Source organism: Pteropus alecto, unplaced genomic scaffold, assembly GCF_000325575.1.
Source record: "Pteropus alecto unplaced genomic scaffold, ASM32557v1 scaffold24, whole genome shotgun sequence".
NCBI lineage: Eukaryota > Metazoa > Chordata > Mammalia > Chiroptera > Pteropodidae > Pteropus > Pteropus alecto.
Window position 1 is genome coordinate 28,792,990 of NW_006439192.1, and position 26,401 is coordinate 28,819,390.

Below are 26,401 nucleotides of genomic sequence, written 5' to 3' on the forward strand. Positions count from 1 at the left end.
CCACAATCATATAACATGTCCACCACCTCACAGCTACCCCTCCTTTTTTTGGTGTGTGGTGAGAAAGCTTAAGATCTACTCTCAGCAACTTTCAAGCACACAATACAGTATTATTACTTAGAGTCACCAGTCTGCACATTAGATCCCCAACCCTTATTCATCTTATAGGTGAAAGTTTGTAGCCATTGACCAATTCTCCCCATTCCCTCCAGCCCATTGTAACCATCATTCTACCTTTTTCTGAGTTAGACTTTTCTCCTCAGTTGAATCTCCTCTATCACCTCTCTGCTCTTTGTTTTTTTCCCAGCTGTACTCACACTGCCTTGCAGTACAGTTAGTTATGAGCCTCTTTAGAATGTAAGCTCCATAGGGCATGTATCAAATCTTGTTTGTATTTGTGCCCTTTACAGACTGTGTGATCTGTGTACTGTTGAGGAAATAAAGTCCTACCAACACAGAATTCAATCCACAAAATGTAGAATGAAAGCCGAATGAATTACCGAATAAGCATATCCAAAGCACAACACTGTAGGTAATATACGAAAAAGACATTACAAAGACGGATAAAATTCCACCTCATTTGCACAGCCAAGGAGCTACGATCCTGTAGATACAAGTATCCTCAAGATTAAAGGTAGCCTGTCTCCTGTAAGAGGAGTTGACAGTGCCGTTTGCTGTGTACCCTTCTACAGTTTACCCTGAATTCACCTGGCCATTGAGATAAAGTAGCTCTTTATCCAACTAATAAAGAGGATAACAAATTTTTTCTTCTCTCTCTAACAAGCAAATGGTTACAGTTCAGAGAGAAGCATGGAGATTAAACTCTGGTGACAGGGAGGCTGGTGTGCTATCTTCTTAGATGTTTACATTTCAGAAGGATGGCTCCCAGACTCTCTCTCTCAACCTGCCCCCCCCAAAACAAACAAACGAACAAACAAACAAAAACCCACTTCTGGATTGTAAAGCTGACAAGAGGCTTCTAAAAATATATATATATATATATCTCATTATATAAAAATTTATGTATATAAAATATAAAATATACCTACTTAAGATATATAGCTTTTTTATACAGCTACCTCTATATCTACCTGTGTAGATATATATCTAAAGATACATATAAAAATACATAAGATCAAATATATCATATATTACAAATACATGTATTTCAGACATACATACACATATAGAAATTCCTTTCAGCAAAATAAATTTCATTTAAAAAATTTACCTTTAAAATCTGCACATACACATTCAATAAACATTTGCTGATGTAACATGCAGTTAAATTCAGATTAAGTCATTTCAAGTTTTATTACCTGGGGATGTCTACATATAAATTCTACCCAATCCATCCTTTGCTAATATATTTTCTCAACTTTTCTGAAACAATTGTGTTAAATCATTTGGCCACCAATGCTGAAGCTTTTAGCCATCAAATGTTAATCTATTTTAATTAATACCGACAATGACAAAATGCTGCATTTCATTATAATACAAAGCATTCTAAAGCAATACTATACTAAGTAAATGGAAAAAATCATGCTTTTACTTCTTTAAATTTTATTTATAGGCTTCATACTACACAGTAAAACCATGCATAGCAAGTAGAAATAAGTTTAAAAAAACAAAACAAAACAAACTTGGGGTTTTAATGAAATTGACCAGAGCCAAAAGAAATCTAAAAATTCCACCAAGCTTCTTTTAAATTATAATCTTTCTCGCTAGTAATTAAATGTCAGGCCTCTGAAAAAGATAAGGAATTCTTAAGCTTTGTCACATGAGGGAAAAAAATTTCTCTGTTAAATTATTTTTTATTGACACCAGGAATCTAAGCCCAAAATAGTTCAGGAAAATTTAGAATATGATTAACAAAAGGCAGCATGCAGCAACTACTCTGGAATCATAAAGCAGCCTCATATGAGGCACAGGATACTTCGGTCTTCCAGTTAGGGCGAACCAGTCCCTCGACGCCCCCCACCCCACTCCCACGGGCGCTCCAGCGACACTGAGCTCTTGGGTCGCAGGTCTCACATTAACTCTCCCTTTGCGGAGAGGTGCCCTGGATGTTTCTCTTAGCACACCCTGTCACCAGAGCCTGCGGGCACCTGATGGCTTTGATCACCCACACATTCTCACTGCTTTTAGCTATAAAATGCAGAGACTGGGGGCGGGGAGTTCATCTCTGCTGCTGAGACCCGGTGTCTGTCTCGGCCTTTCTGTGGGCTGCTCCTTTGGCTTTAGGGGGTTGGTTTGCATACACGGCCCTTTCACGAAAGCAAATACACATTGTAATAATTTAACCTCTCTTGTTTCTTAGAATTTTGAAACATCTATGAATAAAATATTACAGAATCCAGAGTTATAAACAAGGTTATGTTTAAAATAGAATCAGCATACTGCTACCACAGATCTAATTTCCAGAAGGTAAAACCAACAGCGCTCTGGCAGAGCGCTTCGATGTTTTTTCTATTGAAGAAAAGAATAAACAATATTTAATGAGTTCTTTCCTTGAATAGAGTGATACAAGACCATTTTAGCAATGTTTCTATCATCTAGCATTCAAAAAAAAAAAAAAAAGCCAACTCTTCAGTAACCATTTTAACAATTTCTGCATTCTCAGATATACTTTATCTGCCTTTCACTACTTTTTTTTCACTGTCCAGCCAGTGCTTGGTTTTACCATACAGTGAATCAAATATGTGTGAGACACTCACTTAACTGTAAAGGATTTTAGGCAGGAGTAACAACTCATGTAGTATGTCTGGGTAGGTTAAAAAAGAATAAGAAATAGGCCTTATGAGTGGGCTGAGGTGTCTTAAAATAAGTAGAAAACATAATTAGTTTGAAAAGGGAGAGTTTAGAAGAGGGTTACGATACTAGATACTAGATGCACACTGGGTCGCTTCTTGCCCGTGTTACCAGGAAGCTCAGAGGGCTCTACCTGGAGAACCACGTGAAGAAGGAGGCTGGGTAGTGGAGCACGGGGTGGCAGCAACGGCAGTGAGGAAGGAATCCTTCTCGCTCCCCTTAGCTACTACCCCCTGAATCCATATGACGTACTACCCATCACCCATCCACTCGGTTAACAGGCTTCTATTTTTACATGCAAATGAATCCTGGTAGGAATAAATCTAATTCACACCCTTGTCCCAATTATTTATTTATAGTTGATCAAAACCTTCCAGAGATTGAACTCTGGGGATATAGATCAGGAATATTTATTTGTAAAATTTCCTTTTATTTTATTTAACAAATGTGTCTGTTTTTTTACCATGAGCTAGGTAGGCTCTGCTCTAACCACTTCACAAGTGTTAAGGAGGGAATAGGACAGGAGGGTCTGAGGACATCTTGAGAAGGGAGTGAGGCAATGGGCACTGGGTGGGAGGGGATGATAGCGTAGTAGGAAAGAAAAAGCAGGAAGGAGGCCGGAAGAGCACTGTTTGAATAAAAAACTGTCAGCTTTATAATTTTGTGTGAGGCCTTACCCAGCTAGAGATAGTCAATCACAGAAAAATTTCTGTTACAAGTTCTTGTCACTGCTGAAAATGGTATAGGAATAAATCCTAAAGTCTATGACCCTCAGCCTTTTTGATCTCAGTTTAGTTGTCACTTTAGTTCATATCAACGTCCTTGCTTTGGTCCAGTATCTGACAGACTCCCACTGAAAAGAGGAAGGATTTGGAAAATTTACAGGCAATTTCCTATATTCTTTCTGGCCCTTCAGACCATTGTCACCTCTGTTTACTGTTTCAATTTCCACTTCCATCCCAGGGCAATGATCTCTTGTAATATGGACCAGCTCCCTGTTTTGGCTGTCCTTGTAGAGCCCTTCACAAATAAGAATCCTTTAGTTACATGGCTGTGGCAATAGGATGCATCCTTCTCTTCAACTGCTTTTAACAAGCTTTCTGGACATGGAAGAACACAGCATTGATGGCAGTGCCTTTGCCTGGAGCTCAGTCCCATCACTCCAAGCTCCAGCAAGGAAAACGGCGTACCTGTGGTATTTTTTTCTACATGGATCGCCTTGTACGGGTTTCCGCACAAAGAGTGCTGAATGACTGGCTGAAAATAGTACATTGCCCCCTTCATCAATGTGTAAAGCTGGTGCAGTGAGGGCACAATACAGGGGAAAGCGGGTCATGGCCAACGCAAAACCATAGGGAATTTACAAAAATGTGGTACAAAGAGATTTAATTTATTGCTTTAGCTTAAAATTGTATCCAATATTTAAAAATGCATTGATCTATGAATATTCTCATCCCAATGTGTAAAAATAAAATGAATGATATTTAGTAAGCTCAAGCATCATACAAATTGCTTGACAAAAATCAGCCAATTATTATGTGCCAAACATTCTTTTGAATATCTGAGTAGGACCTGAAGAGCAAAAATGCAGCTCTAGCCAAAGTCCCACTCCTTCATGAGCTGTCCCACCTCTTCTTGGCCAAACGGCTGCTTCCAGGTACCTTTTCACTGAGGGAGAGAAGGCTACTCACAGACAGATGCCGCCTTTCTGTGCCGCAACCTGTCTGATGAGAGAGTGGCATTTCCATAGGCGTTCATAGGGGAGATAATCTCAAATTGCAAATGCCACACACACACACACACACACACACACACACACAAATTGCAAATGCCACACACACACACACACTCTCTCTCTCTCTTTTTCTGTACATATCATGTACTTATTATTATTTCTATTGTTACTTCTAAAAAGCATTTGAGGCAGGACAATTACACTGTTTTGCTACAAAGAATAGTCATTAACATAATGACTATGTTACAAATTTTAATGTTACAAATTTTTTGTAACATTTTTCAAGTTACAAAATAAGGATATTTAAATTTTTCTGTTTTTACTTCTTTACTCACAGACCATTTACTAACAAGATATCAATTTATGGAGACTCTAACTTATGGAAACTTGACATTACCTTTAAAGATTGTCTCTTAGTCACATAATTCTCAGACTGAAGCAATTTCTCATAGTCTTCAAAAATCTAATGAAAAGAGAATAAATATTAGAGTGCTAACCAGCTGTGGTTTCTCTGCATTAGGCTTGCTTGCCCTCCTGGTCAGAAGTTAAGTCCTTGACCCTTGAGCCCAGTGTGGCTCAGCTGCTGTGTCTTCTACTGCTATGTGCTTAACTCTAGCTGTCACCAGTGTCCATAGGGGAGGTCCCTCCTTTGCCATCTTCATTTCCACATAAAGACACTGGGAGACAGGGAAATCAAGTGATACAAGGGACATAATTCTCTATTTTATTTTAGTTCAGAAAATTAGAAATAGAGTAGAAAAATGGAGTAATCGAGTACTCACAATAAATCATTTTGAACAAAGACAATTCATTTTATGTTACTCTAAAGAAATCTATTTAAGTAGACTTGCTGGCAGCAATTAGCCTATAAATATTTTGAGAAAAGATTAAATACATTTAGGGTTTTACCTGGCAACTCATAAAGAATCAAACTGTCAAATTCATAGCATGAACAGGTAGAGGAATAAGGCTACTTCTGTTGCATAATGGCCATGCTAATCTCAGCTGGACTCTCTGGAGCTCTTCTGCTCTCCCCAGAAGCTGGGAGCCACTGGTGCTTGGGCCCCTGTTTCTTAATGCGCCATCAATCATTACTTAGGCCCTTCAGTTTAACTCAGAGTGCCAGTGGTTGGGGAAGCTCAGTGTCAACCTCCCACCATGCATGGACACACTCGGAGACCACTAGAGTGGAAGGAGCAAGTTCTGCAGAGACCTAAAAGTTAGAGCATTCGGGGGCTGAGGGGAGTGGAAAACAGTCCTGATCCTCAGGGGGCCAAGTGCAAGGTGTGTGCACGTGTGTGATGAGGGGAGGCTGTGCACACTGATGATAATTATCAAAAATTAAGAAAGTGAAAAGTAAAAACAGAAACGTGCAGCTCACATTAAAGTCACAGTAACTATATTCTTTTATATGAAGGACTTATTCTAAATGTCATGAAATATAAAGATGATTTTTTGGGTCATTAAATTTATCAGACAAATTTTGTAATAAGTTTTAATTGTAACTATAAAATACAAATACATGTATATATAAAGTATGATTTGCCTTCCCAAGCTACCAGTTTCATTACTTTAGAGTTAAAGAATATGAAACTCAAAAGGTATGAAATATTTAAGGGAACAGGACTTTTCAGAACTAGTGTTCAGGTCAGTGCATCTGGTTCAGTGTCTGTGAAACTCTTAAATTACACAAGAAGCGATTATAGATACAAAAAAAAAATTTAGATAAATAAGGGGTCAAAGAGAATGAGTTCATGGTCTCTCAAATACACTGCTGTGTATTATCCCTGACTTCAAAGCATTTACCTCACCCAGTCTTTAGAAAAGATTAGCAGTAGATACTAAACTATCTAGCCCTCTTTAATTTTCACTCAGTACAAATGTAACATCTAATGAGTCTTTAACATTCTATCTAGCATCTATCATCATTGGACAACCAAACTATAATAATGGTTCATTTCCCAGATTCAAAAATATGCCATTTCCTTTTAGTCTTGAAGCTTTTGGATGCCTCTCTGGCAATAATAATTATTCTCCCTTCATGTCTGACACTTAAGTCTAAGTATTCCTATTGATCTCATGAGTATCTTCTTGATAATTTTAGAATAAGAAAATCACTCTGATTTCATGATTATATTGCTAATTCTTAATTGTAAAGGGAAACTAGCAAACAATTTATGAATAAAAAAGACATAGCTTAATTTCTGTGATTTGGATGTGTGACGATATAGGGTACTGATAGGTACAGTATTCCATATCTTCCTAGAGTCATCTATTTCCTTTTATCTTTTTGTGTGACTAGCTAGAAATGTTTCAATTACACAGTATATAGTGGTTTGCATTGCATTTTATATTTCAACTGAAGAGCACTGGTCTAAAGCATCTGAACCAATACTGGAACAAATCCTGTAAAGTTTTGCTTGCAGGTTTGTGCTATGTTCTACTTTAATCATGATGTTTCCATTGCTTATATATTTAGCAAAAACATAGCTGCTCTTGGATGGATCTGTTCATTCAATACTCATTGAACACAGTCAAATATATGGAATTGAGTTAGATATTAGGGATCCAAGTAATAATGATAAAAATGAATACTGAGCACTTACCAAGGTACTATCCTAAAAACTTTAAATCTTGTCAAATTCCTGCCACAATCCTATGAAGTAGGTATTGTCTTTGTTTTTCAGTAGGCACTGTTACTTGCCCAGGGTCACACAATTAGTAAGAGGCAAAACTGGGTCTTAAAGCCAAGCAAGCAGACTCTAAAGTCTATACCGGACCCTGAATCCCTGTGTTCAACAGAGAGGGTTCTTGCCTCTCGGGAAGCTCAAGAACCAGCCAGGAAGATACAGACACACCATAATAATACAGTACAAAAAATGAGAGGTAGAGTGGGGTGGGGGTGGGGGTGGCAGAGGAAGTGTGTGTGTAGGGGGGAAGTGTGTGTGTGTGGAAGGGTGTGCTTAGAGAAAGCTTCCTAGAAGAGTCACATTTCAGTTGAATCTCAAAAGGCTGAGCTGGATTCTCCATTAGAGAATGGAGCTGGAAGACAAAAATACTTTGGCATTTCTACTAGTAAATAAAACTAATTATTGACCAGGTAAAATGATTTATTTTAATATGAGGGGGGTGTTCTTCCATTTGGAAGAGCTACTTATTGCCTCTTAAGGGCAACATGAATGCCCTTTAAGTCAAGATCAAAGGGAGCAGGTGCTAGTTGTTTCTTGGAATTCCAGAGCACAACAGGAAGAGACGTGAAAAGCCAGAAAGCCCTGATCTCTTGCTATCCTTAACTTTTTGTAAAGTTTCCTGATGACCTGGCTTCCAGGTAATGGACGAATTAGGTGTGTGATTGATATGGTTGGTTTTTATTGTGGATCATCAATAGGAGTAAGTGCTCACAGATCTAAGAGGAAGGGAGGGAGAAGAAGAGAGAATGACTTAAAATTAATTTTACTTACAGTGTCATAATTTTGTTCTAAGAAGTCTGCTACCAACACTTTATGTCTCGTTAGCAAATCCTAGAGAACAGCCAAGTGAAAGAAAATTATTATAGCTAATAAAATTTATAAATGTCTTTTTCTTCTAAGATTTACTAAGTCTATTAATTTGAAATATATAAAAGTTTCAGAAGTAAATTTTTGTTTCCACTGCAAAATTATTTCCATTCTTAGTTTAAGATGAGAATGTTTCATGTTCAAAATGAGTTTGTTTTAAATTCATACCATTCTTAGATTATAGAAATAATTTACTGAAACAAATGACATTTTAGAGATGAGTTTACAGTGTATATTTCTTCAAGCTACAACTCTACATTGTACATATAATAATTCAAATAAAGTTTATGATGATCTTTTAAAAGAGTCAACGGTCATTTTTTAAAAAAAGAATTCTGAATGGACTAAAACCATATCTTACAAGTTAACAGATTTTCAAGGATTTTAACCTTTAGTTTTTTTCCTTAACCAGTTTTAAAACAGAGGTGCTTAGGACGCTGGGAAGCACAAGAAGGACATTTAACAGGGCCATCTTGGCATCTGCTGCTTTGGAGGTAATGGGCTGTGAGGCGTGTGGTCATTAAGTAGCACAATGAGCCCTTTGAAAGTTGAACACAAGCAGCCCGATCTTATTACAGACATAACTCTCAGAAAACTGGACAACAGCATAAAGGAACGTTTGACTGTCTTCAAATCAGACCTAAATCATATCCTTAATTCACCTAAATGTTGAAAGAAAACAAGCTTTACCTAATCCCTTTTATGTGCTTAGAGGCTAAATACCCTGACTAGGTATCACACAGAATTTAATTAAAAACATAACAAGAACTTTAAAGTTTTCCAAAATAAATTCTTATACTTTAATACATATTTAATTAAAACTTCGTAATGCATATAGAAGATACACACATAACCTCACAGAGAAAAGGCAGTAGAAATGGTAAAACCCACATATTTCTATTTTAATAAAAAGTAAAATATTTAAAGCATTTTGCACTATAATTTTCAAGTTCAAAAACAATTTCATTTCATATTACTTGTCTTCACAACTTGATTGATCATTGGGCCTATCAAAGGTTAACTAACTTGTTCAAGGACATATAGCTATTCAGGTGGGAAAGAGAATTTGAACCACTCCTATCATGTTGATTCTTGTGGGGATAAAAGACATTGTGGTTTTAAGGAATCTTTTTTGGGAAAGGACAATTTGTAGACAATACCATGACAAAGACATAAACTAACAACATTAAAACATTAATGACTAAACTGGGTAACAGTCATCTTGGAGCTTAAAACAAAAAAGGTTCATCTAAGAGGTTAAAAACAAAAGCCAAAACCAATATAAAACCAAACCAAATAAACAAACAATGCCCCTTGAAACCAGCTACTTAAAAAACTGTGACTTAAGGTCATCGTTACATTATACTAACCATAGCATTTAAAAAAATACAGAAAATTGGCATTTCCAATATTGTTAGCATACTAGAAAACTTTTCTAGTTATTTAGATTTTCAAGGACTTAAGTTCAATGGAAAATATGCTGAAATACAAATCAAAACATTAGAATTTCTTTTTGCGAATCAATATTGTGCTGAAAATTAAATTGGGCTAAACAGATGATGGCAAGACATTATCAGGTACAGTTCATTCTATTAAATGTTGAAAATCGTAGGAAATTTTCAAAAACACACATTCATCTGTATTTGCTTTTCCCTCCATTAAAGTTTGTTCTATGCTTACAATTCTTTGTGAAGTCTTTTTTTAAAGGAACTAACTTGTTTCCATGACAGCAAAGAGTCATCAAATAGAAAAGGGAAAAAATGGGATGACAGTATCTATTAATAGAAAACATTTCCTTAGTTGTTTAAGCACAGACATTTTGCTAGAAAGAAATAGAATCATCCTTTGTGTTAAATGTCATTCTCCACATCTGATGCACTAAAGCATGTCTCACCAAATATACTCTTGGGAGCGGGGAGGGGTTCACCTGTAGCCACTGCACAACTTTTTTTTGCCATGTGAGACTGAGCGGCCTATGAAATGGAAAGGCTCCTGGGGTTCCACAGCACTCCGAACACGTGCCCAGTCAGCGCTCCCTAGTCTGTACCTATCCCTTCCTCCCTTTTTTTTCCTTCCTTCTCCTCGCTCTTTGCTGTCTTTACTAGGTTTCTTCTTCCTTTATTTACGTCTTTATCTTCTTCATACTCTCTAATCCCCCTCCCTCCCTTCCCCCTTCCCGTCTATCCCAGACTTCCAGGCATGGGCTCTTCCTCTCTCCCTGTTTTCTCAGGGAGAATCTAGGGAGCAGGCAGGATGAGTGAAGACATGTGGAAAGCTTGAGCAGGCTGGTGACCATCTTCCCTTCAAACCCAGATTCTAATGGTTGATATTTTATTTCAGACTTGGCTCAAACTTTTAGGGACGATGGCACTGCAGGTCTTTTGCTTTGGTATCTAAGGCAATTCAGCCGTGGTCCCAAAACTGCACATTTTGCTGTTGAAACAAAAGTACCACAGTAAACTATGATCCTCAAATAGGATTCTCCCTGACAGTTTGTGTCAATTCAGTTTTCCTTGTTTCATTATATTTCTGGAGATATCTTGGTTTCCTTTATAGATCGTGTCCCAGGCAGCTAGCTGCCCGGCCTTGCCTTCCCCTTAACCAGGCTATCTTCAGGCTGAAGTCCATTCACTGTGTTCTCTTTTCTTAGTCACAGGAAGCCCCTCTTGCTGCCCAGCCCGCAGGCCCCACCTCCCTGTGAACCCCACTACATCCCTTCCCTTCACCAGGTTTTCTTTTCCTCAGGTTCTGCCTTCCTCCTGCTCCACTCTGATCTCTGCCTTTTCCTGAATCTTTCTGATCTGACTCTCACACTTCCTGCCACCACATGAGCTAATCATGGCTTAATAGATTTAAGGAACCTTCTCAGAACGAGCTGAGTAAATTCCTAGTCTATAGATAATATGTGGTTTTCAGTACAGCTAATTACTCCTTTTACCTTTCTTGACCTCTTGAGAGCCATTAAAAAGAACTATTTATCATCTAGGTCAACTTTCGAGTTATTTATGTACAGTAATAAGATTGAAGTATATATTAATATTAGTACATGAATTACATTGATATTTGTTAAAATATGTATTTATGATAATATATATAAATTAAAAGTCATATATGGATTATAATTAAGTGAAATTTATATTTATATCCTGAAAAAAGTAGAAGTAAATTTGAAATTATGTAAATAGAACAAGTAGATTGCTGAAATGCTTTAAAGAAACAAATCTGAATATATATTTAAATGAATCTTATCTTGTATAATTGCCTTGAAAATCTATTTTTTTCAATGATGCTGTTATATCATCAGCTTAAAATATTTTTGGAATTGCTCTTCTAAAATGTCCCTCAGTCAATTTGGTAGACACCGAAGAAAATCAGACTCTATTTTAGTTACTTTAAAATTTATTTTTATTATCATTATAATTGTTACTCAAACCTAAAACAGTTCTAGCTAACTTGATTGTCTACTTTATCCACTAACCTGGATGTCAAATAGCCTTTTGATGTTTCCAAAACTTTTATCTGCCCTCAAAGGATAGAGATTTGCCATTTTTGAAAAATGAACTTGCCACAAACATTGATAACAGTTTCAAAATATATTAAACAATGGCAGGACCATAAAAATAAGTACGTGGTTTTCTAAAATAGAAATCTTGAAGGAGGCACCAGTCATTGGATGTATAAGTGTTAATATTTTAGTTTGCAAATTAGCTGCACCATTTTCTAATATACTCTCTGAAGCTCTTTTTGATGGTCAAATTCACAGAAACAGAAAGTAGCAAGTGGATGCCAGGGGCTGGAGGGAAGGGGAAATGGAGAGCTGTTTAACAGAGACTAGCTGTATGACAACATGAATATACTTAACACTATTGAAGGGTACGCCGAACGATGTTATGTGCATTATACCATAATTAAAATTTTTTAAATTTAAAAATTAAGTTAGATTACATTTAACTCCTATATAATAACAAACAAGATAAAAAGTTTCTAAAATATATATGATTATAAAAAAACAACATAATTTATTAGTATTTTATTTCACCATGTGGAAATTCAAAATTACACTGATAACATAATGTGATGTCTTTATATTTAAAGGTGTAATTCTCCATCCCCCTTCACTGCCCAGGTCCTTCCCTGCAGGCGAACACTGCTGCTGCTTCCCAGCTATCCTTGCAGAGGTATTCAGAGCATATGCACCGTAAGGGGAAACTTATACCCTTTGTTTTTAACATAAATAAAAGCATGCTATAGACAGAGTAATACATTTTCATCTTTTCATTTATATATTGGAATTCATTCCATATGAGCTTGTAACAAGTTGTTTTTTTCCACAATGTGACAAGCTGGCCTAATAAATTGTATTCTATATACCGATGCCTTTTATGATCCACATCATACACAGTTGGCTATGCTCATGCCTAAAGAATAGAATTTTCTGCTTTTTAAAGTTAAAATGCCTCTTCAGAGGCCAACTGACTTTAAATGCTGAAACTAAATGATCTAGCTGATTCAGGAGAAAAAAATTACCTTAAAAGTAGCAAAGGCATCTGAAGCAATATCAAATGTTGACAACTCCACGTACTTAAAGAAATCTCTGAATTGATTAGAAAAGAGGATGATTTTGGCAAGTGGTTCATATCGAATACATTCTCTCAGCATAATCCCACAACGTAAGGCAATCTGTGGGGCTTCATATCTATAGCATAAACAAGAGATAGAGAGCTTTGTTATCCTATTAACAAAACAATACTAATGGCATACAAAACCAACCAAACAAACATTTCAATACTGCTGTTAATGGAAGCATAGATACCATTTTGTAAAGTTCATTCAAACACCACTCATTCAACATCCACTGAATATCTGTATAATATATCCGGTACTATTCCGGATGCTGGGGATACAACAGTAAGCATGACAAAGTCACTGGCTTCCCTGTGTTCATACTCCCCATAAGAGTATGTCTGGTGGGGGAAGAGGCAGAGGGAACTAACTGCAAAATCTCTAAGACAAGAACCAACTTGGTGAGTTACAGTAGGAGAAGTAAGACCAGTACAGTTGGAATGTAGGGGGAAGAGTAGTGAATGGTGTGAAATGAGGCTGGAGTGGAGAGAAGCGCAAGGGCCAGATCACATACAGCTCTGTAAGGTAAGGTAAGGAGTTCGGTTTTTAAGTAGGAAGCCTTTAGAGAGTTTAAAGTAAGAAATTAACATGGCCCAATGTATGCTTTCAAAAGATCACTCTGGATACCTGTGGAAACTCGACTGCAAAACAGAGGAGAATGGGCCTGGGAGTTTGAGTGGAAGCAGGGAGAACAGAAAGGAGGAGGAGGAGAAGCCCAGCTAGAGATGATCGCGGCTTGGACTGGGGCGGTAGTAGGATCACGGACTGTGGGCAGATCACATACGTTGTTTGGAAGGAGAGTCAATGGGACTTGCTGATGCTGCAGCTAGGGCAGGGTGGGGAATAAATCTGGGGTAAGGGAAACTGAGGATTGAAGAATGATTTCTGGGGAAGAGGAAAAAAAAGAAAAAAAGAATGATTTCTATGTTTTTGGATTGAATATAATTGTATATATGGTGGTGCCATTCATTAAGATGAATAAACTAGTCAAGGAACAGGTTAGAAATTAAGAGATTGTTTTTGACCATGTTCACTCTGAGATACCTGATATGTAAATAGAAATATCTCCTTATTAGTAGAACATACCCATCTGGAGTTCAGAAAAAAGATAAGGGATAGATATACATATGTGATTTGCATATAATAGATGACCAACGATTAATAGCTGTGAATTGACTGATTCACTGAAATCATGAAGTAGAATTACAGCTCACAGCAAAAACTTCACTAGAAAAATACAACGTCTACTGTAGCAAATAATTCAGGAGTGGCATACTTGATCTGTTCTATTTCTAATTTAATAACAATATTTTAAGTGTCAAATTCAACATTGAAATAAATCTCGGTTTGAGTTACATTGCAGTGTATGATAAAGTTTCAAGAAAATGAACAATGTTTAGCCCAAGTAAAACATGCTCAGTATTGAAATGATATAATTGACAACTGTGTGGTAAATAATGGAAGAATAGAATAAAGGAAGACATAGTTGTAAAAGACTGGGAAGTGAGTATAGGGTAAAAAAATTGTTATATCATTTAACATTTCAATTGAATACAATACTAGTTTTTATGGTTGTAGTACAAAGCCCATTGGAAAAAAAATCTTTAAATATCTCGATTTTTGAAAAAGTGTTTTCTTAGAATGTTGAAAAAATATAGGAAATATATTTCCTGTAATGTAGGGGGAAAATGACATTAATAAAGAGCCTATGCAATTTTTCAAATTATCATGAATTCTGCAAGTTAAAAAAAATTCTGATAAAAATATTTTTAAAAGCAAAAGATGAGAACTAAACTGATAAGAAAACTGGATAGATGAGAAAAATCAAATGGCAAAGGATATTTAAGAGAATTCATTAAACCAGGGTGGTATTTATTCATTTTTATATTTTTTATTCTGAATAATATTTATAAATATCATTTGAGTATTCCCTAAATAACTCGTATTAACATTAAATGCTAATATATTCAGACAGGCATGATTATTTGCAGACTATAAAAATGCTCATTTATAGTGTTAGCAAGTTCTCTTATCAGAATAATTTGAAAATCAGCCTACTGGCACACATGGAAGAGTTATAGGTGAGGAAATATTAAAGTTATTATAAAGGGGGTATAGTTTCTGAAATGTGAAGGAGAAAAACATTCTCATTTATTCATAGAGGACTTAGGAGATATAAAGACTGTTGGCTTAGAGAAAGAACTTAAGAGACAATTAAAATCCAGAATTATTAGTAAGATATTTATTGACTGTCATAATTTGGCTCTAAACTTAACTTTTCGATTTCCTCTCCCATCACATCTGCTAATTCTTTGGAGTATGCCATTCTCTCAACCTAGAATGCGCTTCTCCTACGTTTCCACCTCTATAATTCTCTCTCATCTTTCAAGGCTTAATTCAAATGCCAACTCCCCTTTTAAGTCTTTCCTAATCACCCACCATTCAGAATTATTCTCTACTTCCTTCACATTCTTACAACAGCTTGTCTGTAATTCTACTTTAGCAGTTCTTTGCATTCTGTACTTTGTTACGTTGCAATAAGTTGTTATAAATTTATTTTTATCACCTCATTACAAACGACTTAATTGCTGGGGATAGGTTTTTACTTATCTTGTTACTTTCTCCTCTCCTCGTTTACACTATCTCCATATTTGTTTATTGTTACCTTCTCCCATCCCCACCCTAGTTTCCAAGAGTGTCTAGCATGATGTTTTTCACAAAGTAGACATATAAAGAATTTCAAACTCTAAGTAAAATTCTTAATACTAAAGGACTCTAACGAGACTCAAACTTTGGCTTATACAAAAATCTGTATGATTTCTAGCCAATGTTTTCTCATTTCTTAATTCAAATTCCAAACTGAGACTATAAAAAGTTTCTACTCCAACTTTTGTGTATAATTAGCTCCATTTTTCCCCTTCATTTGATGAAGTTTATTAGAATCATCTGTGATGTACTGACTATTCTTGAGGACCAAGAGAAGGTTAAAAAAACAAACAAACTCTGGATCGAACACTTGCCATTTCATTTTAGTAGTTTTTGCCCAAGAGTGGAACTGTCATTCCCTGAGATGACAACTTCTTAAAGTTAGTAATACATTAATCTATATAAGGAAATTCCTAATTTTCCTCAATACCTTTTGAAGGATCCGTAATACCACATATACTGTTTCAATCTGACTACCTCTAGGATATTGGCTTTTGATAGTTTACGCCTACTATATAAAGAAGTACTCCATAAGTTTCAAATCCCAATAACAATATCCTTAGGTTTAGTAAAAAAGAAATATTTGTCTCATTTATTCTATTCTACTTATGGATAAGGTTCCCGAGGGCAGGAACCATGACAAATCACGTGTTCTTCACCATGACTGACTTGCCACAGGTCCAATGAATGCTGAATCTCTATTTTATAAAACTGAATAACTGAATCATATTTTCCTTCTGATTTGTAGTTCTGAACTATAATTAATTGTGTTATTGTAGAGAAGACACACTACTATATAAGCATTCACATTCAAATAATGACAGCATATAAGGTCTCTTTCAAATTTAATGGAAGCCAAATATAAGAGCAATTGTTTCATCTAGCAGTAAGCTATAGTAAACATTACACAGAAAATAGGTAGAAGAAAGATCTTGTGTAATAATATCTCAACTTAAGAATATAGATTATATTATGTAAGGGGAAAAAAGCCTTTTGTTATTATTGCTGGAAGCAAACAACGTCAGGCAGTATTTGGAAAAGTTTTGTAAAATGTCATTCAACAAACAGTTGGCCTCCTAAATATAGTCAAAATGTTTTGCTTCTATCTGGAAATATTTTCTTACTTTAAAAATAATGAAATAACTCTGTCCACTGAAAAAAACTAAAAGCCATAACAATGCAATTCAATGAGCACCCCTAAATATCCAGATCATATCCAGATCCAAGAACCATTCCTCACAAAAAGGAACAAGGGTCATTGGCAGAAGTGGCTGGTTCCAGGTTTGTGTTAGGAAACACAGAAGATGGGCCTGGTATATCTAGTGCCAGAAAGCAAGAAAGCTCTCACAAACTAATGGGGGTGATATCAAAAGGACATGGGTCAACTTGAGGGGGCCATAGATGGAGAACTATGCATCAAAAAACTGTGTGTAAAATACAAGATGTATGGAAAACATTAAGCACGCTAGTTCTGTAATGATACTAGAAAGATACACAGAGAGAGTTGGGGCGGGGAGGAGAAAGGAGGGAGAGGGAAGTGGAGTGGTGTGGCAGAGAGAGAGAGAGAGAGAGGCGTGAAACTCATGAGATATCAATGTAAGTTTCTAGGATGACAACTTATTATTCTTTAAATTGGTAACTGAAGAAAAAGAATTAGGTATATATTCTGCCTCTCTGATATAAATTGTATTTCAGAGTAATTAACCTGTTGAAGTGGAAAAAGGAAAGTTATTCCCTATAAAACTACTCTAGTCAATAAATACACAAGGAATGACAGAATTAGGAAGTCACCTTTTTGTAACCCCTACTGAAATGACGGAATCAGGCAATGTTCTTCAATGAATGGTAAAACAATTAAGCGTAAGGTTGATGGGGAACATTATAATGGATTAGGCTGTCACCATCTGAACCCATTGCTCAATCTCAGCATTACTAAGTGTATGTCTCCTCACATGATGCAATCTGAATGATAGAGAACCACCTATAATTGCCAAAATAAAACTGAATCTAAATCTAATCAAGCCTTTAAATATAACCTTTACTCTAAAAGGTTATATTCATATTATATATATAATGGAACACCATTAAGAAGCAATCTGACAAACCCAAAATAGAGGAAATTCTGTAGGATAAGTGACTCAGTTTTTCAATTCTCAGATTCCCTTAAGAATTAAGGGGCCAAGTAACTAAGTGCTCTCAAATGGAATGTGAATGGGAGCACATGAGCCGTTTCCAGGCCTGGCTCATAAATTCTCTTATGTGTTTTGCCTTCCTGTGGGCTGAAATGGCAATGAACAAAGTGATCTTAGCAACCACACGTTAAAGAAGGCAGAGCCCCCTGCTGACCTAGAACATCTGTTCTGCACTATTGTGTGAGAAATAAACTTATCTGGTGGTGAAGCTACTCCATTTTGGGGTTTATTTGTTGTAAAGTTTAATGTTTGTTGTAAGTTTAGTCTGCTCTAATACATGATACAAGTATATTTCCCTTCCCAGAACTGAAAGACATAATTCTCCAGTAAAAACAGTATTTTGTAAGAAAAAACGAAGTAATCATAATACACTACTTTGTTCAACAATGAATATTGATTAGTCATAATTTTAATGTGCTTTTTAATAAAATAAAAAATTGTGATAAAGTATATTGGGAGGATAAGGGGAAGGAAAATAGAGTAATAATGGTGGTGAAAAAACTAAATTATCATCTGACCTATGAGAAAGTCAAAGGGTAGTTTTTAAAATGGATAAATCAAAGATTAGTATGGGCCCATTATTTGAAATGTAGAGGTAAATACCTGAACAAATAAAGATAAAAGTGGTTGTCTTTGGATAATGGGGCTGAGGAATGGAGAAGGAAGAAGCAGAAGGCTGCTATTTGATGATTTATCTGATTTTTAAACTGTGTTATGTGTTAGTTGGCTACAATCAAACATTTAAAAATGTACAAGGCAGGAACTGGGAATTAAACACAGACGAGACACACTAGGTATGAAACAGCATAATATATAGGTTTGAGATGGTAGAGTAGAAAGTTAGTGAAGGAGAATAAGAAGATAGTCTGCTGTCTGCAAACCTTGCTAAATCCAAATCTCTGGTCTTTATTTAGGAGTTAGAGTAGCCTCAAAATGCCCAAGAGGCATCTGTAAATAAGTATACATATATAAAAGAATAATCAAGGATTCTATTATCTGGCTAGACTTTAGTTATTTTGGCTCTCTTAGGGTACTATATACATACAGTAATATTTACTCTATCCCCACATGGAAGCCTGTCATCTTGGCAGATGCTAGCCATTGGAAGAAGAGTGTGTGTGTGTGTGTGTGTGTGTGTGTGTGCGCGCGTGTGTGTAAATGAGGATTAGGGTTAGGGGATTTGGTCTCATGCAATCAAGGAAAGGGTAACTGCAATGCTAGAAAAAGGGAAGATTGGGAAGTACAAGCAATAATATAATAGGAAGAGACATGAAATAACAGGAATATAGAGGAAAGAGAGCAATAAATGGAAGGAACTTTGCTAAAAAACATTTTGCTGCAGCCTAAGTAATGCAGGTCTGGAGGGCTGACCTCAAGCATGGTAAAAATCTTTACTGTGATTCCAAAAGAGAACCTATCATATCTCAAATGAGGCTGACGCTAAATACATTTAACAACTATTCTAAACACAAACCTCCTTTAAAGGGAACCATGTACCTACCCTTTGAGGAGCATAAACAGGATATGAGGATGAGCACTAATGTACTCCACAGTAGGACACCGAGTGCCTATCTGTCTTCTCAGGATGTTGTTAAATATCTGGGTCACATCTTTTTTTCCCTGTTAAAGAAAATATAATCAACTATTATATTGTACAGTTGAAATGAGTGAACAGTATGGCATGTGAATTATATCTCAAAGGTTATTTATATTCACGCACATAATATGAAGTGTATTTATATACACTTCATAATATGAAAATATTAATTTACTCTTTAGTCAGCTGTGCTTTCAAACATTCAACACAGTCTACAGAATAGATATAGCTCATAGGATTAGCACTGTGGGAAATTTGGACAATTAGTAGTCTAATTCTTACAGTAGTAAATGAAATGTCACAGAAAAATATAAAATAGTGAAAATGACATAATAAATTCTTTATTTTTTTTTTACCTTTTAACTTCATACAAGAAGAAAATTATAATTAACATTTTTTTAAACCTTTATAAAATGAGAGAAAATAGATGAAAATATTTTAGCAAATATAGGTTAGAATCAAACTTCTTTTTCTTGAATATACTTCTTGGTAATTTTCCCTCTCTGCTTTATCCATTCCCCTCCCACCTTGCTGGAAAAAAAAAAAAAAGAATGTAAGCTTTCTATTAGGTGGATATATCTGACTTAGGTGATCATAAGTTATATGTAACCTAAAAGGGATCCCTCAGTCCTAGTAAGTAGCATGAGCCAGGGGAATTATATTCAGCCTTGGACAGGGCTTCTTAGAGTCCTCATGTGTAAGACTTCCACTCTCACACACACTACAACCTGAGAGTAGTCTGCTTCTCCAATTGAAGCAAAGATTTTTATATGGAAAATAAAGACAAGAATGACATGCCATTTTTAATCACTATGGCCCTGATTCTAGCTTTCATCTCTCAAATGAACTAGTAAAGTGTGCCTTCCAGTTTTGCCCTCCACTTGAAAGCATCCTTCACTCTGCAGAGTGAGCTAACTAGAATTGCAAATCCAACCATGCCATTCTCCCCTCCCACATTTTATGTCTTGATGTCACAATGCACATCTTTTTCTATTATGTATTCAGCAACAAACTACTATAGTTATAGTTATTTTTAATATTTTTTCTTTAAACCTTTATAGTAGAGTTATAAGTGATTTACCTACCATCATTGTAATATTATTCTAATTAACTGTAATCTACCTTCACCACCGAGTTTTATACTTTCATGCTTTCATATTACTAATTAGCAACCTTTCATTTCAACTTGAAGAACTTCCTTTAACATTTCTTGTAAAGTCAATCTAGCTTTTGTCTAAAAACACTTTCTCTCTCCTTTTGTTCTGAATGACAACTTTGCTGGGTATAGTATTGTTTGATTGAAAGTTCTTTTTTTCAGCACTTTGAATATGCCACCCCTCTCCCTTCTGGCCTCTAAAATTTCTCCTGAAAAAAAATTAGCTGATAGTCTTATGGGGGGTTCCTTTGTATGGAACGAATTGCTTTTTCTTGCTGCTTTTTAAATTCTCTCTTTGTCTCTGACATTTAATTATAATGTGTCTTGGTGTGGATCTCTTTGGATCCATCTGATTTGGAAACTTTTGGGCTACCTGGACCTAGGTTAAGAAAGTTTTCAGTCATTAGTTTTTCATATAAGCTTCCTTCTCCTTTCCTTTACTCTTTTCCTTTTGGGACCCCTATAATGCATGTATTAATCTACATGATGATGTCTTCTAAGTCTCTTAAGCTATCTTCACTTTTTTTTAATTCTTTTTTGCTCCTCTGGTTCACAAATTCTGCTATCCTGTCTTCAAGTTCACTAATCTTCACCTCTGCCTGACCCACTCTAATGTCAAAACCATCCATAGAATTTTTTTTTTTGTACAATTATTGTATTCTTCAGCTTTGTGATTTGTTTGGTATTTTATAAATATTTTCTATCTTTCTGCTATTCCTCCTTTGAAATTCTCACATTGTTTATGACCTTGGTAAGATCTTTATAGCCATTATTTTGAACTCTCTGTTAAGTATGTCACAAATCTCAATTCCATTAAACTTTTTTTTAGAGATTTATTTTGTTCTTTTATTTCAAACATATTCCCTTGTTTCTTCATTTTTCCTTGAGTCTCCATGTTGGTTTTGCACATTAGATAAAACAGCCATTGCTCTCAGTCTTGAAAGACTGATCTTATGTAAGAGATGAACATTGTCAATCAGCATGGCCTGAGCTTCTTGTAACCTGCCAAAATTTTGTGATTGTTCCAAGCCACCATCTTTGCTCTTAGTGGTTTCCAGTAGTTGAGGGTGTGCCAAGACCTGTCAATGTCCCAAAGTGGGAGGATTGCAGTCAGCACCCAGATTCGGGCTGATTAAAAGCTGAAACCTCAGGTAGCAGCTGAGAAAGTATGCAGTCAAACCTCTCCACAGAGAAATGGATATAAGCATTTTTACCTACTTCTTCTGCACTAAGCCTGAATGTATAGCCACAGGGAGTGTTTCTGTGCCCATTTAAAAAATGTTTCTTTCTTTACTACAGTACTATGAGAATAATGACTGCAAGCTCCATCAGCTTTCAGAGCTAGCTTATTTGGGGACCTGTTCCTTGGGTGGCAGCCATAAAAGGTGGGACACTAGATATGTGTATAAGCTCTTTCCAAGCAACTTGGTTTTCTAGTTGGAGCAAACTGGAAGAAGAAGGCAGGGGTAGTGCCCACTAGCTTTTTTGGGCTCTTGGAAGAATCATGGTCAGCAACTAGATGCATGCTAATTAGAAGCCAGACCTCAGGCAGCAGCTTATAAAGTATGCAGTCGCCTTCTAGGGAAAGTCTGGGAAATGGGTGTTTTTGCCTGCGTTCTCTATGTCAGCCCTGGGAGGAGTGTATGGAGGAAAACTAGCTGCAAAAAGTGCTCACATGCCATTAACGACTGCTTCTTTGTTTGCTATAGTCCTATGGGACTCAGGAATGCAAGTCCCATTAGATTTCACTGATAGGCACCTGTCCCACAGTTGGCAGCCTTAAAAGTTGGGGCACTAGATGTGTGGTCTCAATCCTTTGCTTCTCAGGGAGAAGCTGAGAGTTGAGGGTTCCCTCTCAATTGCATGGTGCTGTGCCAAGGGTGGGGTTTATGGTGAGCGTGTGTCTCAGCATTTCCTACTCATTTTGATGTGGATATTTTCTCAATCGCTCAATAAGTAGAAGTCACTTGGCTAGTTCTGCATTTCTCTCAGAGGGAATTCCTCCATGTGTAACTATATATTCTGTGTGTCCATGGGCTTAGGGAAATGCAGAAGCCTCCTATGTTGCTACCTTGGCCCAGAGTCCAAGTAATTTTTTTAAATTAAATTTATTGGGCTAACATTGGTTAATAACATTATATAAATTTCAGGTGTACAGCATTATAATACAACATCTGTATACACTATTGTGTGCTCACCACCCAAAGTCTAGTCTCCTTCTATCAGCATATATTTGACTCCTCTACCCTCTTGTCCTCCCCCCACCCCTTTCTCCTCTGGTAACCACCATTCTGTTGTCTATATCTATGAGTTTAGGCTTTTTGTTTGTTTTGTTTATTAATTTGTTGATTTTCATTTTATATTCACATATGAGTGAAATCATATGATTCTTGTCCTTTCCTGTCTGACTTATTTCACTTAGCATTATAAACTCAAGATCCATCCATGTTGTTGCCAATGGCAATATTTCATATTTTTTTTTTATGGCTAAGAAGTATTCCATGGTATACATGTACCACATCATTTTTATCTAATCACTCATCAAAGACATGTTGTTTCTATGTCTTGGCTATCATAAATAATACTGCAATGAACATAGGGTACATATATCTGTATAAATAAGTATTTTCAAATTTGGGGGCATAAAGATTTTATGCAGCAAATAAACCATCAACAAAAAAGGTGAGCAACCAAAAGAGGAGATATCTGCAAACAATACCTCTGATAAGGGGCTAATACCCCAAATATATGAAGAACTCAACTCAATAACAACAACAAAAAATCAATCTGATTAAAAAATAGGCAGAAGGCCTGAATGGGCATATGGATGGCCAACAGATATATAAGATATTCAACATCACTAGTTACAAGGGAAATAGAATTCAAAACCACAATGAGATACTATGTCAACACTTGTTAGAAAGGCTATTATTAATAAGACAAAAAATAACTAGTGTTGGAGAAGATGCAGAGAAAAGGGAACCCTTGTACATTGCTAGTGGAATATAAATTGATACAGTAATTTTTTAAATGGTGAAATTAACTTGATGTTTCTCATATATTGTTGGAGAGGCTATAAAGCAATCTAGTGATAACAGACTGATGTCCTAGAATCTCACATTGGGAAATCTAGCCTGAGAAAATAATCCTAAATAATCATTTTAAGTATAGAAAAAAGTGTCAGGCACAGAGATCTTTATCATAGTGGTAATAATAAAGAGTTAGAAACAACCAATAGGCATAGTTAAATAAATTATGGTATATCTAACCAGCAGAAATAAATTGGAATATCAAAATGTCGAGGATGATTAAATATAAGAAATAACGACCAGGTGCTATAGGCGTTAAAAAAAAGAAAAGAAAAGAAAAGAAAAGAAAGAAAGAAACAGCTATGACTACTCATTGCTTTCACTTTATTTCATAGAGAGATGTAAAGAGAGGAGTGGAAGGAACAGAGGAAGAAAGAGGAGGCGAGAGCAAAGAAGAAGGGAAGAAAAGGGAGCCAGGGAGAAGGAAGAAGAATTTAAAGGGAGGGGAGGCAGGGAGATAGAGAACAGGTACGTGAGAAAGTGAATTATAGTCTCCTTTAAGAAAAAACACTATACAAAATCCAAATTTTAATAGAAATTTAGTAGGTGAGTCTTCAGTTTAAAAGGATACTTTAGAACAGGGATCCCCAAACTCCCAGGCCTCGGACTGGTACTGGTCTCTTAGAAACCAGGGCACACAGCAAGAGGTGAGCGGCGGGCCAGTGAGCGAAGCTTCATCTGTATTTGCAGCTGCTCCCCAGCACTAACATCACCGCCTCAGCTCCACCTCAGATCATCAGGCATTAGATTCTCACAGGAGCACTGGTCTCTGGTGCCAAAAAGGTTGGGGATGGCTGCTTTGGAATCAGTTGCTCTCATAATTTTAAAATACTAAAAATGTTCATATTACATGAATTTCATTTATACAGAGGGTAAAAAACATATTTGTTGTATAAAACAGGTATAACTAAAGTATACATGAAATTTAAAATGAAAGAAGTCATTTGTTTTGTTCAAACCTTTCTAGCCTCCACAGTAATACTGCAGAATATTAACCCTCTTTAAAATGTCATAAGAGCATGTTTTACATACTTCCCAGTAACATGCCACAGGAACATTTCATATGGTATTCCAATGAACAGTAGAAATGAAGCTCCACAGAACTCTATCCAACTTTTACACAGAGGAAAACATTCTTCTAGTTTACTAGGAAATGTGTGCAAAGTCAAAGAAAACCCCTATGGATAACAAAAAACAAGTTCTGCTACAAGGGACAACTTCTCCAAACAGAGAAAAGGATCAGAATGGAAAGCATTAGAGAAAATTTAAACAGGTATGAATGATGAATGATGAATGATGAATGATGAATGATGGTCTCTACGTTATGGAGTCTTTGCAGATACCTATTCATTACACCATATATAACTGGAATAAACTATTTCCAAACTAGTTTTCTGCATCCCTCAGTCAGCCAGATGTCAAAGCTCTGGATTTAGAAGTAGTCAGAAGACGGAAAAAGAAAACCTCTAAAAACATCTTTGATGATACTGCAGCAACATCTAGAAATGGCCAAGATTGCCTGAAATTGGCCAGTTAGTCTAAGATAACATATAATGTAACAGATTAAATATCAAACCTGAAGAAGCACTTGTGTTGACTAGCAAATTCAAAAAAGGTCAGTGCCTGACATGAGATGCTCAATAATTATTTGCTGAAGGGATAATATATATGGAAATATATATTATCTGGAATCAAACAAGAAAAGATAAAAAGAGAGAAGAACAAAGTGATGAATAGCAGTCATAGGAATTAGAAGTAACCAATGATAAAGAGCATCTTTCACTGAGAGTAAAAGAGGGCAAGGATTGGGAAAGAAAAAAATCCCACTTTAAAATTGCTGCCAGTGACTTGTATACAGAAAATATAAAGAATTCTCAAAATTCAACAACAAGATAAAAAGAAGGCAAAAGATCTGAGTAGACAAAAGAAGTGATATGGTGGCAAATAAACACTTGAAAAGATGTTCAACATCATTAGTCTTTAGGGGAATGAAAATTAAAACCACAGTGACATACCACTAACATTTACTAGCTAAATTGGCTAAAATTAACAAACCAAGGCCAAAACAAACAAACAAACAAAAATCGGACACAACCCAACGATCCTTCTCCTAGGTATTTATCTAAGTGAAATGAAAACCTAGATTCATATTTTTAAAAATGCATGTAAATGGTTACAAGTTTTATTTATAATTGCTAAAAACTGAAAAAAATAAATCCTTCAACTGGGGAATGGATAAATGATCCTTTGTACACATATGCAATGCAATACCACTCAGCAATAAAGAGGAACAAACTCCTGATACATGGCAACGACATGGATGAACAGCAAATGCATCATATTAAGTGAAAGAAGAGAGACTCAAAAGGCTACATTCTGTATGATTCCATTTACACATTTGCAAAGGCAAAAATACAGGGATGGAAGATAGATCATTGGTTGCCAGAGGCTGAAAATAGGTGCAGAAGCTGGTACAAAAGAGTTTGAAAAAATTTGAGGTGGTGGTATAACTCTTCTACGTCACAGAACTGTGCACTAAAAAGGAAGAATGTTACTGTTTGTAAATTATACCTTATTTTTAAGAATGAAACATAATTGTAGGCATTAAAGTCATGGACTTCTCTATTCTGCTCCAGTGTGTGTTTGTTTGGGGAAGGGGGTGGGAATAGTCGAGGTAGGTAAGGCAAATGTTTTTGCTGAATTTCAATAGCAGAACTAGATAGGCAGAGCAGTCTCGAGGGGCACGGGGTGGTAGTGTTCATTGCATAGATTAGCAAGGACTCTTCTGTGAGGACTAAAATTTAAACTAAACTAATTTATAAATATTGAGAAAGTTTCAGAGAACCCAAGCACAGAATAGCTCAGACTTAGTTACTCTCAAAAAATTTTAAATTTAACTACATATATATATATATGTGTGTATATATATATATAT

General features: G+C 35.9%; 1 protein-coding gene across 2 annotated transcripts in view; it reads right to left on the reverse strand.

The window, feature by feature from the left end:
• Positions 1–26,401, reverse strand: part of CAB39L (calcium binding protein 39 like) — a 74,099-nt gene that overhangs the window by 16,519 nt on the left and 31,179 nt on the right. For both annotated transcript variants that reach the window (XR_003047610.1, XM_006916451.3), the window contains exons 4-7: positions 19,126–19,244; positions 12,631–12,799; positions 8,008–8,067; positions 4,944–5,009 (exon numbers count right to left, since the gene is read on the reverse strand). Coding sequence is in view for 1 of the 2 variants with exons in the window: in XM_006916451.3 (XP_006916513.1) it covers positions 4,944–5,009; positions 8,008–8,067; positions 12,631–12,799; positions 19,126–19,244 (414 nt within the window). In the remaining variant the exon portion in view is untranslated. The remainder of the gene's footprint in view (positions 1–4,943; positions 5,010–8,007; positions 8,068–12,630; positions 12,800–19,125; positions 19,245–26,401) is intronic.